General features: G+C 43.8%; 2 protein-coding genes across 7 annotated transcripts in view; both read right to left on the bottom strand.

Moving 5' to 3' along the window:
* kat6b (K(lysine) acetyltransferase 6B) overlaps nucleotides 1–9342 on the bottom strand; it is a 74942-nt gene extending 65600 nt beyond the window's left edge. For both annotated transcript variants that reach the window (XM_055661572.1, XM_055661571.1), the window contains exons 1-2: nucleotides 9193–9342; nucleotides 7738–8665 (exon numbers count right to left, since the gene is read on the bottom strand). In XM_055661572.1, coding sequence (XP_055517547.1) covers nucleotides 7738–8361 — 624 coding nt within the window. In that variant the 5' untranslated portion in view covers nucleotides 8362–8665; nucleotides 9193–9342. The remainder of the gene's footprint in view (nucleotides 1–7737; nucleotides 8666–9192) is intronic.
* A 2276-nt stretch (nucleotides 9343–11618) lies between these two features.
* LOC129712854 (adenosine kinase-like) overlaps nucleotides 11619–19353 on the bottom strand; it is a 75987-nt gene continuing 68252 nt past the window's right edge. For all 5 annotated transcript variants that reach the window (XM_055661582.1, XM_055661577.1, XM_055661578.1 and 2 more), the window contains exon 11: nucleotides 11619–12529. In XM_055661582.1, the coding sequence (XP_055517557.1) occupies nucleotides 12405–12529 (125 nt within the window). In that variant the 3' untranslated portion in view covers nucleotides 11619–12404. The remainder of the gene's footprint in view (nucleotides 12530–19353) is intronic.

Here is a 19353-nt window from a genome sequence, read left to right as displayed (position 1 = left end):
GTTTATTGACAAACTCTCAATCCATGCCGGTATATTACCTCCAATCCCACGTGCTTTGAGTTTGCACTGTTATCTTTTACGTGGGATCTTATGATCTCATCTACTGGTTTCCCCTTATCCATTACCCTCAAAAACTCCAATAGATTTGTTCAGCCTAATTTTCCCTTCAGGAATCCATACACTCTGTCCAAATGTTTAAGAAAGAACTGCAGATGCTGGAAAATAGGCTGCGGGCCGAGGAGCTTTTTCGTTTAGTTTCATGACCCAACTCACAGAATTACCTGAATTTTTAACATATTGTGTAAAAATATTATATAAATCATACCTGAAACTCATCAAGATCAAAACCTGCACATTTTTAAGAAATATGAGAAAAACCTCAAATTTTCTGAGTAGTAATTGCCCAATCTATGCACGTTTGACATTGAGGTCCGACGCAAATTGGCCAATCCCGCGCTTTGTTTTATGGTCGCTCGGCAGCGAAGATGCTGGGATCATGGCTGCCACCTCATTACATCAATAGCAATAACAAGGTTTCCAAGGATAAAGGCAATGCTCATCTTGTTGATAATTTTGTTTTTCATTTCATTTATCTTTATAAAGTAATAATGCGTACTGGTAAATAAAAATGATAAATAACAAATGTAGAGCTAGGGTTAGGATTAGGGTCGGTCGGTCGGTCGGTCAGTCAGTCAGTCAGTCAGTCTGTCTGTTGGTCGGGCCGTCGGTGGTGAGCGTTGGGCCGCCGGGAGGTGAGGGTTGGGCCACTGGGACCTGAGGGTTGGGCCGGGCCTCCACTGGGAGGTGAGGGTTGGGCCGGGCCTCCAGTGGGCCCTGAGGGTTGGGCCGGGGCTCCACTGGGAGGTGAGGGTTGGGCCACTGGGACCTGAGGGTTGGGCCGGGCCTCCACTGGGAGGTGAGGGTTGGGTCGGGCCTCCACTGGGAGGTGAGGGTTGGGCCGGGCCTCCACTGGGAGGTGAGGGTTGGGCCGGGCATCTGCTGGGAGGTGAGGGTTGGGCCGGGCCTCCAGTGAGTGCTGCTCCCCTCCATCGCCACCACCGGCCGGTGTTGCAGCAAGCGAGCGGGCCGGGTCTGATGGAGACGGCGCTATCTGGGTGCTGAAGGCGGCCCGGGCGACATGCAAGGCAGTGCTGCTCCCCTCCATCGCCACCACCAGAAGGGTATGCTGGCCAAGATGGACGCGCTGCGGTCCCAAAGCGGCTGACCTATTAATTAGGCTGGTTCAGGAGCAGGACCTCTGTGGCAGTCTCATTAAAAAAAAACCTCACAATTATATTCATCATATTAGTCATATTCACAAGATATAATAATAGAGAGAGAGAGAGAGAGAGAGAGAGAGAGAGTATAATAATAGTTTAAATAGACTGCAACACGGAAATAGGCTCCCATAGTGTAATATGGGCATTGGACACTAGATGGCGCTTACTTTTCCGATCTAATTTTCTAATTAGTTTAATTAATTAATGTGCAACTTTTGGCACTGACGAATTATGATTTCCTGCTCAATTATATTTCATCTAAATCTGTGCAAAATTTCATGTAGTTCCGAGAGGTGGGTCACAGAAATGGATTTCTAGACACATTTTTGATGCTCGGCCCACAGCCTAAAAATCGAAGGTGGACAAAAATGCTGGAGAAACTCAGCGGGTGAGGCAGCATCTATGGAGTAAAGGAATAAGGTGACGTTTTGGGTGGAGACCCTTCTTCAGACTTAGTGGTCTGTTATCACATCTTTCATAATAAACTCTAACAATGTCCCCACCACTAGTGAGAGGTTTACTGGTCTGTGATTCCCTGTGATTATTTTACTGCCTTTTCCAAAGGTGGGGTTATATTTGCTGAGATGTACAGATGAATTTTCTTTACCTCTCGGGACAATGATCATCTACTGTATTCAGCATAATAACAAAACATTCAGCTCACAATAACATAGGGGTAGTATTAGGCCATTCGGTCCATCGTCTGCTGATTTATTTATTCATGGCTGATCTATCTTTCCCTCACAACTCCATTCTCCTGCATCTCCCCATAACCTTTAATGTCCGTAATAATCAAGTACCAATCAATCTCCGATTAATAAATACCCAATGTCTTGGCCTCCACAGCCATCTGTGGAAATGAATTCCACAGATTCATCACTCTCTGACTAAAGAAATTCCTCCGCATCTCCATTCTAAAGATACGTCCTTTTATTTTGAGTTTGTGCCCTCTGGTCCTAGACTTTCCCACTACTGGAAACATCTTTCTACATCAACTTTATCTAGGCCTTTCATTATTTAGTAGGTTTCAATTAAATCTCACCTCATCTTTCTCAACTCCAGCTAATACAGGCCCAGAGCCTTCAAGTCTCGTAAACCTCCTCTGGACCATCTACAACACCAGCACATCCATCCTCAGATATGGGGCCCAAAACTGCTCCCAAATTTACCCTGACCAGTGCCCAGAAAGCCTCAGGATTACATCCTTGTATTTATATTCTAATCCTCTTGACATGAATGACAACATTGCATGTCCCTTCCTTACTATCAACTCTACCTGCAATTGAACCTTTTAGCAATCCTGCACCAGCACTCCTATTTCACCAACAAATTGATGTCAGCGAGTAGTCTAATACTACACTCCATATTTTCAAAAGCTCCACCAATCTTCATGTCATCTGCAACCTTACTGATTTTGCCTCCTCTTTCCACATACCAATCATCCATGTACATTACAAACAGTCCCAGCACCAACCCTTGTGGAACACCACTAGTCACAAGCATTTGAAATCACAAAAAACACAAATGTGGATTGAATTTTGGATCAAATTTACCAACCTGCAATGGATCCCATGGGCTTTAACCTTTTGGGAATGCAACGTGCAAATCTGTTCCTCTCAAGAAAGAGTATATGGAAAATGGGGGTGATGACTGGTAGAAGAGATTAAAACACTACCATTTCTTGCACCTCTTTGGGTACCACGCAGTTTAGAGTTAACTCCTGATAAACTACACAAAATATTCATCACAACAAGACTTGGATTAATTCCACTTTCTATTCTCTTGACATTTGTGTCATCCCAAACACAAATAGAGGCGCAGGTCAACAATGCTCAGCTCTGACGTGGCAAACTACAACATTAATTTTAATCTTAAATCCACTTTTACACATGTTGTGAAGTAAAAATACTATTCTCTGCATTATAATGTCATGACGTAAACCACTATTTATATATCCATTGTCAGAGACCCAATACAGACCCAAAATAATGGAGTAAATCAGCGGATCTGGCAACATCACTGGAGAAAAGGAATATGTGACGTTTCGTGTTGAGACTCTTCTTCAGACTTAGTCAGGAGAAAGGGGAATGAGAGTTATAGATGGTACTTAGGAGAAATTAATGCAAGATATACAGAAAGTAACGTGGGGCATTCAGGTCCCTATGACTACTCCAGCATATTTCTAGTGTCATTTTGTGCCTGTAAACATGTGATGTCTGACATGTCATAGCATGACTTCTTTGATCGGCCAACAGCATATGTCTCACTTATAGAATAAAATGATATACACCAGGAAAATTCTGTTTAACCTGTTGACTTCAATATCCAAAAGATGAGCAGCATTTTAGGCATCCTATTCTGGTCTCACAATCATAGTGTGGTGTCCAGAACTGCACACAAAAGTCTTTGTGGCCAAACCACAGTTTTGTAAAGTTTCTATTTAACATCACAACTTTGTATTCTGTGCTTGGGAATACAACATTTAAAAATATTTAAAAGTCAATATTGTAATACACATGTATTCATTTTTTTCCCATTTATAAAGGTCAGCAAACTATTTATCTTCCTAATTAACTGCAGCACCTACACATTAACCTTCAGTGACTTCAGTACAATGACATTAAGGCTCTTTTTGACAAGATCATTATCCTAATACATACAATTTCTGCTTTTTTTAAATAATAAAGTAGATTTCTCTTTTATATATCCATGCTGACTCTGTTCAATCATATTACTTGCTAAGTGGCTTGAGGTCATATCCATTATTATACCTTCCAATTTACCTAACTACCCACCTAAGCTGACAGGTCAGCAATTTTCTCTCTCCCCTTTTAAATAATGGAGTCACATTTGCTGACCTATAACCGCCAGGAACCATCAAGGAATCTAGAGTATTTTGGGAGATGATATCCAGCACAGTTACCACCTCCAAGTTACCTCTTTCAAAACGTAGGGATTTCTCAGTTTAAAGAATCTTTAACTTCTTTAGTACTGCTTAGCTTCCACATCTGCACTGGACCCTTGGTTGCCAGGTGTTTCTGAGAGCTGTGTGTGTTTTCTATAGGTGTATCAATTCCATCATCTATGTTTTTCTTTTAACATACCTGGAGAAAATCTTACATTGACCGTATATTTTTGCCAGTTTATTTCTATGTTCCATTTGTCCATTATTTATCAATTATTTGGTCATCTTTTGACAAATTTCAAAATACTCCTAATCCCATATTGACTGTTTTTTTCTGACAATTTTATAAACTTGTTCCATAGAATTAACAATAGTCTTTAATTTTTCCTGTCATCCGTAGATGGAATACTTTTGCTGCTTTGTCTGTCTGAAAGGAATATGCATTGGTGGAAAATCATATACCATTCTTTAAACACTAGCATTTGTCTACTCCCTGCGAATCCCAGTCAACCTGTCCTTCATACTTTCAAACATTCCTTTGTTAGGATTGAAAGCCCTGGTTTCAGATTGAATTAAAGGTAGAAAAGTCAGGTAGCAACTGTAGGAAAACCATTTAACTTTTCAGGTCTAACGTCCCTTTGTCAGAACTGGGAGAGGGATTATCTTAAGGCAAATGGGATTATCTTAGATGGGCATCTTGGTCCGTATGGACAGGTGGAGCCTGTTTTCCATCATATTCCAGTAGCAGAGAAGGTGAGGTCCAGCTTTGGGAACAACTCCATCCAAGACCCAATGACATGCTGTCTGTGGTGAATTCCACAGATTCACCAATCTCTGGGTAAAGAAATTGCAGCAAATTGTGGACTCAGCCCAAAACATCGCACAAACCAACCTCCCTTCCATTTACTCCATTTATACCTCATAGGCCATATCCGATACCACCCTCTTAAACCTCATACGCTTTCTTTTTCTTCCTAACCAAGTTTACAACTTCCTTGGGCATCCACGGTTCCCTTACTTTGCCATCCTTATCCCTCCTCCTTACTAGAATATGCGAATCCTGCACTTTGAAAAGCTGACCTTTAAATGACTCCCACATGTCCTCTGTGGACTTACCCAACAACGCTGATCACACTGATCTCAACCTACCCTCCTTAGCCCCCGCCTAATGACATTGTAATCTGCCTTGCCCCATTTAAGTACCTTCCCCCAATATCCAAACCTGTCCCTATTCAGAACAATCTTATAACTTATGGAATTATGATCAGTATCTCCAAATTCTTCTTCCATTGCAACACCTGTCATCTGGCCATGCTCATATCCCAATACAAGATCCAGTGTGTCCCCTCTCCAAGTCAGACTATCCACATACTGTGTAAGGAAATCTTCTTGGATGCACCTAAAAAAATGCTGCCCCATGTCTCTTGTCCTAGAGTAAGTCCAAGTCAATATTACGGAAGTTGAAGTCACCCACTACAATAACCGTGTGGTTCTTACATGCTTCGGTAATCTGTCTACATATCTGATCCTCTATCTCCCGCTAGCTATTAGGTGGCTAATAATATACGCCTGAGAAATGGTCCTGACCCGAAACAACGCCTATCCATGTTCTCCAGAGTTACTGCCTGACACACAGTTACTCCAGCACTTTTTTTTGGTTAGCTATTATGGTAGCCTGGTAAAAAAGTAGAGGAAAGTAGAGAAGTTGAGAAAGGGAACAGGAGATTGATGAAGTAAAATGTGAAAATAAGGCAGTGAAGAGAATGGGATAACTCTCATAAGGAATACAAAAGTTCTTCCAGAACTCATGATCAAAAGGCAAGGAATGGTAAACATCCAACATCAATTTTGAAGTGTTGAGGAATTACAGCCCAGCACGAGCAAGAAAATCTGAGAGGATTTGTGGTTTATGGGGCGAGATAATGAAGGACAGCATTTGAATCCGTCTCAAATGACAACTGAATGGGTGAGAGGTTAAAAGCAAAAGTTGAGACAGATTTAAATGCTAGTAAAGGAATATTAAGTGTTTGAGGTGAAGAGAATAAATGTTCTTAAACAGAAATTAAAAGTGAAAAAGTGCAGTCCTCGAATGTTGAAATATTTACAATATTAAGATTCAATCAGTTCCAAATACTCCAACATTACAGTGGAGGAGGCTACCATAATTCCAACAGTTACCGCAATGTCAGCACAATGATCATCATTTGAAATATACTTTCCCCACTTTTGCCAAGGTTCCCGAGTTATCTATGTGCCTCAACACATCTATAGTAAACAAATGTAGATAACTAATTTGCCAATCTGCTTCCTAAATATTCGATCAATCGGCCAGTTACCGGCACAAAATGCTGATGCTATTGCTTATATGGTGGTTGCAGCACATCAAATTGTTTATGCTGTATTGTAATGAATTTCTTTTGTGACATTCTTGTATGATCAGAAATATAAATATGTACACCAAAAAGAGTTGAAAAGTGTTCCCTGCATTGTTGCTGCTCTTTATCCCTTAACCAAGATTACAAAGTGAGATATTTGGTAGCATACTTCACTGGTTTTGGTTGTCCTTACTGCATGCAAACCCCCAGATAACAGTGACATTTCAAAAGTAAGTAATTGGCTTTTAATTACCCCTGAGAGCCTGAAGCAATAAAGCACCATTGAAGCAAGGTCCTTTTCCAATACACTGCAACATGCAATGAGAATAGTCCAAGAAAATGAAAGGCAAGGTCACTCTACTCTTCATTTGAGGCGTCCTTAACCTTTGACCTTTAGAGGCCAGTCAAACATTTTATAGTACACAAACACATCAAACAGTCATTCATAATTAGTCACAGTTCTCTTAGGTATACAAAGGCAACCACTTCCAAATATCTCACTTCCCAAGAAGCCTGAAATGATTAATGCGTCCTCAGCACCTCAGCTGATCATTTAAAAACAATCCATTTATTAAATGCCTCTTTAGGTCTTTTCAACATGACTGAGACCGTTACATCATCATTCAGGGTTTGAACTGTGTAGTATTGAGTAGCACACTATTTGAAAGATAAACTCCCTACTCCAATAATGTGGATGCAAGAAATCTGCCAAGCTCCATTCAATGTGTAGGAAAGAACTGCAGATGCTGGTTTAAATCAAAGACACATAATGCTGCAGTATCTCAGCTGGACAGGCAGCATCTCTGGAGAGAAGGAATGGGTGACGTTTCGGGTCGAGACTCTTTTTTTCAGTCTGAAGAAGGGTCTCATCCCGAAACGTCACACATTCCTTCTCTCTAGAGATGCTGCCTGTCCAGCTGAGATACTCCAGCATTTTGTGTCAAGCTTCATTCAATCTAATTTTGTATTTTATCTGAAATATAAACAGAATACCACCAATTTTTTAGTGGGTCTGAATTCTGAGTTACTTGCTTTATCGTATGTCTTACTTCAAACAGTTCCCATAATTGAACAGTTCTGTGAATCTGCCACTTCTGCAATGACAATCCAAAACTGAGCAATGTGTTCCAAGGGAAATTATTGAGTCGTTTTTCCACCTGCTCATCAGGACACCTACCTTTTCTTTTTCACGTGGAAGATGATTGACTGGTAGGAGAGATGAAGGAGAATAATTATTGTATTTTGCTGCTCCTTTGCCTCCTGCACTCCCATAATTCACTCTGTAAAGTGGACCATCCTTTAATATTCTCCCATTATTCACAGCACGTTTGGTGGCTAACCTCAGCCGCTGTTGAAAGGTGGAACTGCTGGTAATAGTAAACAAATCACTCTGGCTTCTCAAATATTTCTCTATGTTTTTTAGTGAGGAACCATTTGGTTCTGCCAATCCTTCAACTGCTCTCTTGATTATCTTATTCCAGTCCACGTTACATATATCAATAACATTTCTGGATGTAGTCCCTTGATTAGATTTTGAGAGATTGCAAGGCTTAACAGATGTAAAACGGCCAGGTTTCTCTGGATCCTTATACGATGAAAGCCCTTTGTTTGTAACTTTAAGTATAGTTCCATCTTTCACACTAAGCTCTAACTGCTCCAGGACAGTCTTTCTATCTAATCCATGAGAAGATGACACCGCATGACAGATTCTCTCTTCTGATGGCCTTTGCTTTTGCTTTTTCACCTTCTGGATAGCTTCTAGAATCCATTCCGTGTATAGTGGGTTTGCAAGTTTTACCATGGTTGACTATTCATAAGTTGCTCAATCAAGACGCTTGGCAAAGTTATTCCTCGTCTCTACGTTGAAGCAATTCCAAGCCATGATGCGAAAGCTCTTCTTGAGAAATTAAACAATTGACCACAGGAAACACAACATGCCACGACGCTGGGATCTGCAACATGTTTGCTAGTCAAAACAATCAATCAAAATAGTACCGAGCCCAATTAGTCAGTCACACAAGTCAGTGGATAAACACTTCTTCAGGTTCAACCAACCGGTTTTCAAAAGACACCCAAAGGACTAGTTACGAACACGAGAACAGATCCTGTAAAAAACAGAAGAAAAACAATATCAAATGCGTCTTGTGTACAATGCGTCTAAGACAGATACAGAGAAAGTAAAGCACACAAAACAAGCAAGTTATCCCCACCCACCCATCATATCATATCCGTGTTGTGATCGGATTGACAACTTCAAATCTCTCATGTTTACATCGGATTGTCACCACGGTAAACACACGTGCGGTGTAAGTCCCCACGGCCTGCGGGTGTCAACGGCCGGGGAGCGATGCCGGTGCCGACCCGACCCTGACCAGCGGGGAGGGGGAGGCGAGCAGCGGCCTGTAAGCACGGCCCACACGCCCGCTCTGTGCGAGCGGCAGCCACGCTGCTTCGGGCCCCGCTGTCACGCAGGCAGGCAGGCCGGGAGGGAGGGCGCTGCTGGCGGCGGCCGGGCGAGGCCTCCACGGCGAGTCGCTCCGCGCCCACGACCGTCCCCGACACCGAGCGCGATCGCGGCGGATCCCCCCCCCCGGACAGACGGCGATCGCGAGCGGCCCCTTTCCCCGCGCACCTTCCCTATAGCGGCCGGGCTGGAGCGGAGCTGGGCGGCAGCGGCCGGGCTGGAGCGGAGCTGGGCGGCGGAGGCAGAGGCAGCGGGGCCGGGGCGGGGGCGGGGGCGGGAGCACAGGTCCGGCGGCTGGAGCCGAGCGGCCGCCATCTTGTGCCGAGGAGCCGCGGCCAAGAGTCGCCCGCTGATTGGCCGTCCCGTCCCGCCCCGCCCCCGCGCCATTGGCTCTTGTGTCCGTCAGTCAGCGTGACGTGTCCGGTGTATGGACGTCACTCGCGCACGCGCACGGCGGCCTGTGCCCCCCCCCCCCCCCACACACACACACACGTGACCAGGCCTATGGGCCTGGCTTTGTACAATTTGTGCCAATGATGGATGAAGTTGCTAAACTTGTTGATGACAGAAGATTAGAAACGGAAGTAGGCTGTGACAGGCCCATGAGGAGGCTATAAATGTATGTAATAAGTAGGTTAGTTAAGTGGGCAACAATTTAGCAAATGGAGGTCAGTGTGGGAAAATGTACAATTGTCTGGTTAGGCAAGAAAAATGAAATATCTAGTGAGAGATTGCATTAGTCTTGGGGAATGACAGCCTGAATGCATGATTGACAATAGACTGGCATGCAGATACGAGAAAGTACTTGGCAAAGATCCCACCGATTTCTCAACTTACTTTGATGCATTGTTCATGCACCTAGCACAGGTTGTGTCAATGGGGAGGGGCTGCCTATGAGATTAATGTAGTTAGAGGTAGACAAAATTGCTGGAGAAACTCAGTGGGTGCAGCAGCATCTATGGAGCGAAGGAAATAGGCAACATTTCAGGCCGAAACCCTTCTTCAGACCCGTAATGTAGTTAGACATGTTTAATTGTTTCATTGATGTCCTAGTTTTTGAATGGCAGTTTTGCCAGCTAACCTAAGTTAGGAATGTTGTTGGGGAGGCTTTATTTTGTTGGTAATTTTCTGGGCAGGACTTGTTTTGCGAACTCCCCATGTATCAGCATTTATATTTTCACTCGGCACTCGGATGGCAGGGCCACGTGACTGGAAAGATTCCATGAAAGTGTTGTTATGATACCTGCCTCAACTACCTGTGGTAGCTCGTTCCATATACTCACCACACCTCCAAGTGAAATGTTATGAAAAAATTCCAGCTGGATCTTGATCACTGGACAAGTGGGCTGAGTAATGACAAGTGGAGTTTAATACAGATAAGTGTGTAGTAGGATCTGCAGATGCTGGTTTAAACTGAAGATAGACACAAAAAGCTGTAGTAACTCAGCGTGACAGGCAGCATCTCTGGAGAGGAATGGGTGACGTTTCAGGTCTAGACAGTCTGAAGAATGGTCTTGACCCGAAACATCACCCATTCCTTCTCCAGAGATGTTGCCTGTCCCACTGAGTTACTCCAGCTTTTTGTGGTTATCTAAGTGCTAGGTGTTACATTTTGGGAAGTCAAACCAGGGCAGTACCTTCACAGTGAATAGTAGGGGCCCAGGGAGCGTTGTAGAGTAGAGAGATCTGGCAGTGCAGGTATGTAGTTCCCTGAAAGTGATGCTGCAGGTAGAAAGGTTAGCAAGAAGGCTTTCGCTACATTAGCCTTCATCAGTCAGAATACTGAATATAGAATATATTGAATATAGAAGTTGGTACTTCATGTTATAGTTGTACAAGATGTTGGTGATGCTATACTTGGAATACTGTGTTCAGTTTTGGTCACCCTGTTATAGGAAATATGTTATTAAGCTGGAAAGAGAGCAGAGAAGATTTAAGAGGATGCTGTCAGGACTTTAGGGTGCTGACTTGGCTCCCCGAGTCCGCACCGACCAGTGATTCCCGCACATTAATACAAGCCTACACACACTGGAGACAATTTATAATTTTACCAAGTATGCAAACCTATATCAATTAACCTGTACCTATGTTAATCAAATCTGTACCTTTGGAGTGCGGGAGGAAACCGAAGATCACAGAGAAAACACACGTGGTTACGGGGAGAACGTACAAACTTTGTACAGATACCACCCGTAGTTGGGATTGAACCCGAACCTAATGCTGTGCCAGATGTTCCTAAATGTTTCCATGGATCTACAAAAGGAGTATGCCAATGTTATAATGCATGCCAACAGCGGACAGACCAGGCAGAAATTCATACAATGGCATCCTTTCATGCGCTGATCTAACTAAGAGGTTTTAAGCTTCCTTGTCAACCATAACAGAATTCTGAATTGGGAAGCTGATCTGTGGATACTAAAGAAGATGATTTTCCCCTTTTATTATTACCAATAATTACTCCCAGCACAATGAAAAGCGCAATGTTTCAACTGTCTGTGAAACAAGTGAAATCAAAGTTGGATACCATTTCAAATAAAATCCAACAAACACTACTTCAGTTCCTTAGTGGGAAATGCAAGTAAGACGAAAAAACATTTATGAGAATCATCTTGGTTTATTGCAGATATCAAATTATAAAGTTAAGAATGCTCTCGTAACAGCGTACAGTCCTTTGTCTTTGAAAGCTATCACAGGAATCCAGACAAGTACACAGCATTAGGCTTTTAAAAACTCTGCTTTTGCAGATTTGATTTGGTATTTCATAGTAAGGTTTGCCTGCATAAATATTTCTGTAATTTTATTTTATTCTTGCTACATAAGTTTGCTCTTCTGAATAAGCTCAAAAACAGAAAATACTGAGGTAATCTGCTGAGCAAACAGAAACCATTTCAGGATATTCCAGTTAATCTCTTTCAACCTATGACGGGATCGGCTATGATTCCCACTTTGGGCTGAACTAAACATTCAGTTAAAACAAACTGAGGAAAAATAAAAGATTTCAGCAAAAAAAGTAAATGTTTTTACCACAGTTTCATCCATCACCAATACCATAATTACTACTTGGTAAATAACGAATTACTCAGGCATTCAGCATTAAAATTAACACTTCATGGTTTTATCGAGGGGGAATGTAAACAATAATTACAATGTAACTGGTCAAGAGTTTTTGACCATCAATTTGATCAAAATATTTTCAGATCTTGTTATCTACTTTTTAATTATTTTCTAACTTTAGTAACAGACCACCAGAAATGAAAAAAGCTAAATACAGAATTGAAGGGAGGAAAAAGAGACAGGTTATTATTTTAAATGGACAATTGTCCCTGCTCTGAGATTTGGCAAAGGGTTTTTGATTCCACGTTTTCCCTTCAAGGTAAAGATCAATGGAAGTCCGGTATATCTGGGAACGTGCAGCCAGAACGCTGGATGATGACGTTGGCTGCGTAATGGCCCGCACGGATGCATTCTTCCAGAGGCTGATCATAAAGTAGCTGTGACAAAAAACCTGGAGAGGAAAACAAGAACCTGTAACAGCTGCAAGTGTATTACAGAGGTTTATATTTTCATCTGAGTACCAAACATCACCTTTGACTCTTCATAACCAGTCTGCGTTTTGTAATAGTCCTTGTTTAGTGCACAGATTAAAATCAGCTCTTTGTAAACTCGATGCACCTTCCATGGGGGATTGATCAGGTTATTGATGTCAGCTTTATAGCTTTACAAAAATTCATTTTATTTTATTTATGGAAAGCCAACTTATCCAAAGTGAGCACAGATCAAAAGTAGGTACCAGGGTTCTAGCTGCTCGCCCTCTTGCCTTGAGAATGTTCTCCAGCTGCTCCGAGATATCCTTAACCCTGCTTCCAGAGAGGCAGCATAACTCCTTTAGCTGCCACAGAATCTCCCGTCTATCTAGTAATGAGCATCCTATCACCATGGCTCTGCCTGTCTTCACCCTTCTCCCCCTGTGCCCCAGAGCTAAGTCTGATGCCAGACTCGACTGCTCCATGCATGGAGAATTGTAGTCTGTTTACAGACCCTCCCCAATTTACGTAAGGTTACATGCTGCAGATTCTTGCATAAGTCAGATGTTACGGAAATTGGAAACAGACGTGCTACTGTGCACACGTGTATTTGCTATTCAACGCGGAGACTATGGGCTGAAAGAATTGCTGATGTAAGTGTAAGTTTACTTAAATCGCCTGTGACATAGATTGGGGAGTGCTTGTACCAAGCTGGTTAAATTGGCTTTCAAAGGTTGTTAAATTGGCTATGACATTGTATTACATGTTCCCCATCAGATTCAGGGACAATAAGATCATAAAATTCGCGGATGACACAACAGTGGTGGGACTCATCAGCGGAGATGACGAATCAATGTACAGGGAGGAAGTAAAACAACTAGTGGACTGGTGCGGCAAAAATAATCTAGAATTAAATGTCGACAAAACAAAGGAGATGGTTGTCGACTTCAGGAGGGCGCAGCCAAAGCATACACCCCTCAACATCAGTGGCACTGCAGTGGAGAGAGTGGAGAGCATAAAGTTCCTCGTGTGTGCAGATTACAGACAGCCTCACCTGGTCCAGGAACACCACTGGGACCGTCAAACGAGCCCATCAGCGACTGCACTTCCTGAGGAAACTAAAACAGGCCTCACTCCCCACCAACATCCTCAGGACTTTCTACAGGGGCACGGTGGAGTCTGTACTCACGTACTGCATAAATACGTGGTACTCCACCTGCAACTGCTTGGACAGGAAGGCTCTGCAGAGGGTAGTGAGGGGAGCAGAGAGGATCATTGGCGTCTCCCTACCCTCGGTACAAGAACTGTTCCAGGGCCGCTGTCTGAAAAAAGCTCAGAGAATTGCTAAGGACAAACTGCACCCCCTCCACAGACACCTGGATCTCCTGCCATCAGGCAAGAGATATCGAAGCATCAAAGCCCGGACTACAAGACTGCTAAACAGCTTCCTACCACAGGCTGTGAGGCTGCTAAACAGTCACTCTGTACTCACAGTCACTTGATTCTGCGGCTGGCACGGACACTTTAATAACTGGCACTGGCCACTTTAATAACTGACACTGGCCACTCAAATCAGCTGCCCCGGACATTTTTATGATTGGTTTATTGTATTTTAACGTTGTGTTTTACCTGCTTTTAACTATTTATTTATACTGTTCCATCAGGGACTGGATTGTTTTTAGTGTTATTATGTGTGAAACGTTTTAAATTTCATGTGCGATGCTCCGCTATTCCCTGGGAAACGTCTTTTCATTTTGCACTGTACAACTGTTGCTTGCAAGATGACAATAAAGGTTGATTGATTGATTGATCATTTTACTCTAATACAAACAACAAATAAGTTTGCGTTGTAAACTGATATCATGGGGAGATTCTCCTAATGTTCAATACCGTAAAACTTTGCAAAAGAAAATGCATACTTAAATGCAGAATGGATAAGAATGCAGAATGGATAATGCCTCAAAAAGGCTGTCAACATCATCAAATACACACACCATCCTGGCCACACACTCATCTCTCTGTTGCCATCGGGAAGAAGGTACAGGAGCTTGAAATCTGGAACATCCAGGTTCACGAACAGCTTCTTCCCCACAGCCATCAGGCTACTAAACACAACATCAAACAAGCTCTGAACAATAACAGTCTATTATTACTATTGCACTTTATCTGTTTATTTATTGTGTATATATGGTCTATTATATATAGACACACTGAACTTTTATTTCCTGTTCTGTATTACGTTTATATATTCTGTTGTGCTGCAGCAATGCAAGAATTTCATTGTCCTATCTGGGACACATGACAATAAAATTCTCTTGACAAGAGGCAAAAACATTACCTTTCTTTGCATATTCCAAATGAAAGTAAAAATCATGGGATCAGGGGACAGATATTATGCTTCAACTGGCACTCATTTTCTGTCTTACATTAAGTACAGGCTACACAAGATGAAATGAAAAACTGCAACCAAATGTATCCCCTCTGTCACACTGAATACCAGTTTCCCTCTCATGCTGTTAAATCAATAGAGTGTTTGAGTAAACAGAGTTAATGCGTCATTGGAGTGGTCTGCTTGTTTTGTAACAGCGACTTGAGGCTTTGGTTACAAATTACCTTCTCTCACACTACTGAGCAAACTGACAAATAATCATATTATTGAACCAAAGCAAACAGACACTTTTACACACGTGAGAGCCCATTTGTGACAATTGTGTGACAATCTTTCAAAATTCTCCAATGCTTAAATATTAAGATTATGGTTACCTATCATGACCTGCCGAACTTTTGAGAGTAATACACTTTACTGGGTGTACAAGGGACATATAAGCTATCAAAATCTTGGATTGTACAAATGTTTGTAAGCTCTTTTGAAAAGAACACTTTTCTAGATATAGAGAAGAGTCAGAACGATAAAAGCTCCTTTGGCCTAACTTGCCCACGCCGAGCAAGATGCCTCATTGACTAGTCCAACCTGCTCAGATTTAGATAACGCTCTTAAAGATAGCGGAGTCCAGGGATATGGGGAGAAGGCAGGAATGGGGTACTGATTGTGGGATGGTCAGACATGATCACAGTGAATGGCTGTGCTGGTTCGAAGGACCAAATGGCCTACTCCAGCATCTAACGTCTATTAATTTGGCCCATATTCCTCTAAACCTTTTCTATCCATGTACCTGTCCAAATATATCTTTTAAACGTTGTTATGGTACCTGGCTCAATTATCTTCTCTGGCAGCTCTTTCCATACATTCACTGTCCTCTGTATGAAATAGTTGCCCCTCAAGTTCCTGTTAAAATGTTCCCCTCTCACCTTAAAACTATGTCTTTATTCTTTATTATAGGTGCAGGAGGAGGCCATTCGGCCCTTCGAGCCAGCACCGCCATTCATTGTGATCATGGCTGATCGTCCCCTATCAATAACCCATGCCTGCCTTCTCCCTATATCCCTTGACTCCACTAGCCCCTAGAGCTCTATCTAACTCTCTCTTAAATCCATCCAGTGACTTGGCCTCCACCGCCCTCTGTGGCAGGGAATTCCATAAATTCACAACTCTCTGTGTGAAAAGGTTTTTTCTCACCTCAGTCTTAAATGACCTCCCGTTTATTGTAAGACTGTGGCCCCTGGTTCTGGACTCGCCCAACATTGGAAACATTTTTCCTGCATCTAGCTTGTCCAGTCCTTTTATAATTTTATATGTTTCCATAAGATCCCCCTCATCCTTCCAAACTCCAGTGAATACAAGCCTAGTCTTTTCAATCTTTCCTCATATGATAGTCCCGCCATCCCAGGGATCAATCTCGTGAACCTACGCTGCACTGTTTCAATCACAAGGATGTCCTTCCTCAAATTAGGAGACCAAAACTGTACACAATACTCCAGATGTGGTCTCACCAGAGCCCTATACAACTGCAGAAGAACCTCTTTACTCCTATACTGAAATCCTCTTGTTATGAAGGTCAACATTCCATTAGCTTTCTTCACTGCCTGCTCTACCAGTAAGCCAACTTTCAGTGACCGGTGTACAAGGATGCCCAGGTCTCGCTGCACGTCCCCCTTACCTAACCTAACCCCATTGAGATAATAATCCACCCCCTTGTTTTTGACGCCAAAGTGGATAACCTTACATTTATCTATATTATACTGCACTTGCCACGCATCTGCCACGCATCTGCACCCTCACGCAACCTGTCCAGGTCACCCTGCAACCTCCTAACATCCTCTTCACAGTTCACTCTGCCAGCTTTGTGTCATCCGCAAACTTGCTAGCGTTGCTCCTAATTCCCTCTTCTAAATCATTAATATGTCTGGTTCTTGATTCCCCCACTCTGGGTAAAAGATGTTTTACCCAATTTATTCCCATAATGATTTTATTCACCTCTCGAGGATCTGTGGTCCAAGGAATAAAGTCCTTGCCTGCCCATCCTCTCCCTACAGCTCAAGGTCTCATCTGGCAACATCCTTGTATATCTTCTTTGCATTCTTTCCAGCTGAACACCATTCTTCTGATACTAAGGTGACCAAAACTGAAGACAATACTCCAAATGTCTTGTATAACGGTAGCATAACAACCCAGCTTTTATACTGAATATCCTGACTGATGAAGACCAATGTACCGAACGCTTTCTCGACCACCCTTTCTACCTGTAATGCCGCTTTCAAGGAACTATGCATCTTGCAAAGTGTATTAAGGTGAGGGGGATAGATTTAATAGGAGCCTGTTACACAAAAGGTGGTGGATGTATGGAATAAAGAGCGGAACTCGCTATCAAAACATGGGGGGGACGGGGGACACAATTATTTGGCGAACGCGCGCATGCGCACACTCACAAACCCGCGCGGGAGGCTTCGGAGGCTCAATCCAGTGCTAACTGCAGCTCAACTCTGCCCGTCTCACCGGGTTAACTACAGCCCTGTCTGGACACCAGCGCTGCTTCTCCGCGCTGGCCATATTTCCCGCAAGTCCAGGAAGGATTGTAAGCTCACCTGGCAGGACAGGCAGAGTTATCTGTGTTTAGCGCTGTTCCTCTGCGCTGGCCCGTCTGACTGCTGACCAAAGATCCTAGATCCTATAGCGGAGGATCTTTGCTGCCGACCTCTCTGGCCTCCCGGGGGGGGGGGGGTTACTCGGGAGGGGACAGGACAGCACAGGAGAGCCGGGATCGATCCTGGCTGCGGATGAGGCGCAGGTCTGTGCCACGTCTCCCTCCTCCATTCACCGCGCTCTATCCTCAGTCCCACCCCCCCCCCCTCCTCCAATCATCGGGCTGAATCATGTCCCGCCCCCATTGCCTGCTGACCGACGACTTTCTCCTCCAATCAGCGACCTCGATCACCGGATTTTAAAATCTGGATTACAAAAACTTGGGGGGGGATGTCCCCCACCTCTCAAAACATGGAGGGGACGTGTCCCCTCTGGTCCCCCCGGGTGTTCCGCCCCTATATGGAATGAGCTGCCAGAGGAGGTACAAAATGTGTAGAAAATGGGGGTTCCCCTATTCCAATATAGATGAGGCTCTCACTAGGGCCTCCTCGATATCCTGCAGCTCCGCTCTTGCTCCCTCTCTCCTTATTCATAACAAGGAGAGAGTTCCCCTTCTCCTCACCTTCCAACCCATCAGCCGTCGCCTACAGCATATAATCCTCCAACATTTTCGCCACCTCCAACGGGATCCCACTACTGGCCACATCTTCCCATCTCCACCCCTTTCTGCTTTCCGCAGAGACAGTTCCCTCCGAAACTCCCACCCAAACCATCCCCATCTCAGGTACTTTCCCCTGCAACCGCCGGAGATGCAACACCTGTCCCTTTACCTCCCACCTCGACTCCATCCAAGGACCCAAACAGTCTTTCCAGGTAAGGCAGAGGTTCGCTTGCAAGTCCTCCAGCCTCATCTACTGTCAACCTCTCCACATTGGCGAAACCAAGCGCAGGCTCGGCAAACGTTTCACTGAACATCTCCGCTCAGTTCGTCTTAACGTACCTGATCTCTTGGTTGCTCAGCACTTCATCTTCCCCTCCCATTCACAATCTGACCGTTCTGTCCTGGGCCTCCTCCATTGTCCGAGTGAGGCCCAGCGCAAATTGGAGGAACAGCACCTCATATTTCGCTTGGGTAGTTTGCACCCCAGCAGTATGAACATTGACTTCTCCAACTTCAGATAGCCCTTGCTTTTTCTCTCCATCCCCTCCCCCTTTCATTCTCCCACAAGTCTTATTGTATCTGACTACATTCTATCTTTGTCCCGCCCCCTCCCCTGACATCAGTCTGAAAGGTGTTGACCCGAAATCGCACCCATTCCTTCTCTCCCGAGATGCTGCCTGACCCGCTGAGTTACATCAGCATCAGTCAGAGGAAGTAGTTGAAGCAGGTACAATCACAATGTTTCAAAAACATTTGGACGAGTATATGGATAGGACAGGTTTAGATGGATATGAGCCAAACTAGCATAGATGGGGCATGTTAGTCGGTGTGTGCAAGTTGGGCTGTGAAGGCTCATTGTGAAGATGTGGTCAGTAGTTGTAGGTGGCGAAAATGTTGGAGGATTATACACTGTATGCGATGGCTGATGGATGGGGTGGAAGGTGAGGACAAGGGGGACTCTGTCCTAGTTATGAATGAGGGGAGGGGGAGCAAGAGCGGAGCAGCGGGATATCAAGGGTTCAATGTGAAGGTTCTGCCCTGGTTTGATTTCCCAAAACCCCATTAACCATTCCACAGCTCACTTGTTCAACTGATAAAGAACCATCTCCACTATCTACGATACCACCCATTTTAGTGTCATCTGCAAACTTACTAATTATGCC

Source organism: Leucoraja erinacea, chromosome 34 (genome assembly GCF_028641065.1).
Source record: "Leucoraja erinacea ecotype New England chromosome 34, Leri_hhj_1, whole genome shotgun sequence".
Classification (NCBI taxonomy): Eukaryota; Metazoa; Chordata; class Chondrichthyes; order Rajiformes; family Rajidae; genus Leucoraja; species Leucoraja erinaceus.
This window is presented reverse-complemented; position numbering and strand designations above follow the sequence as displayed.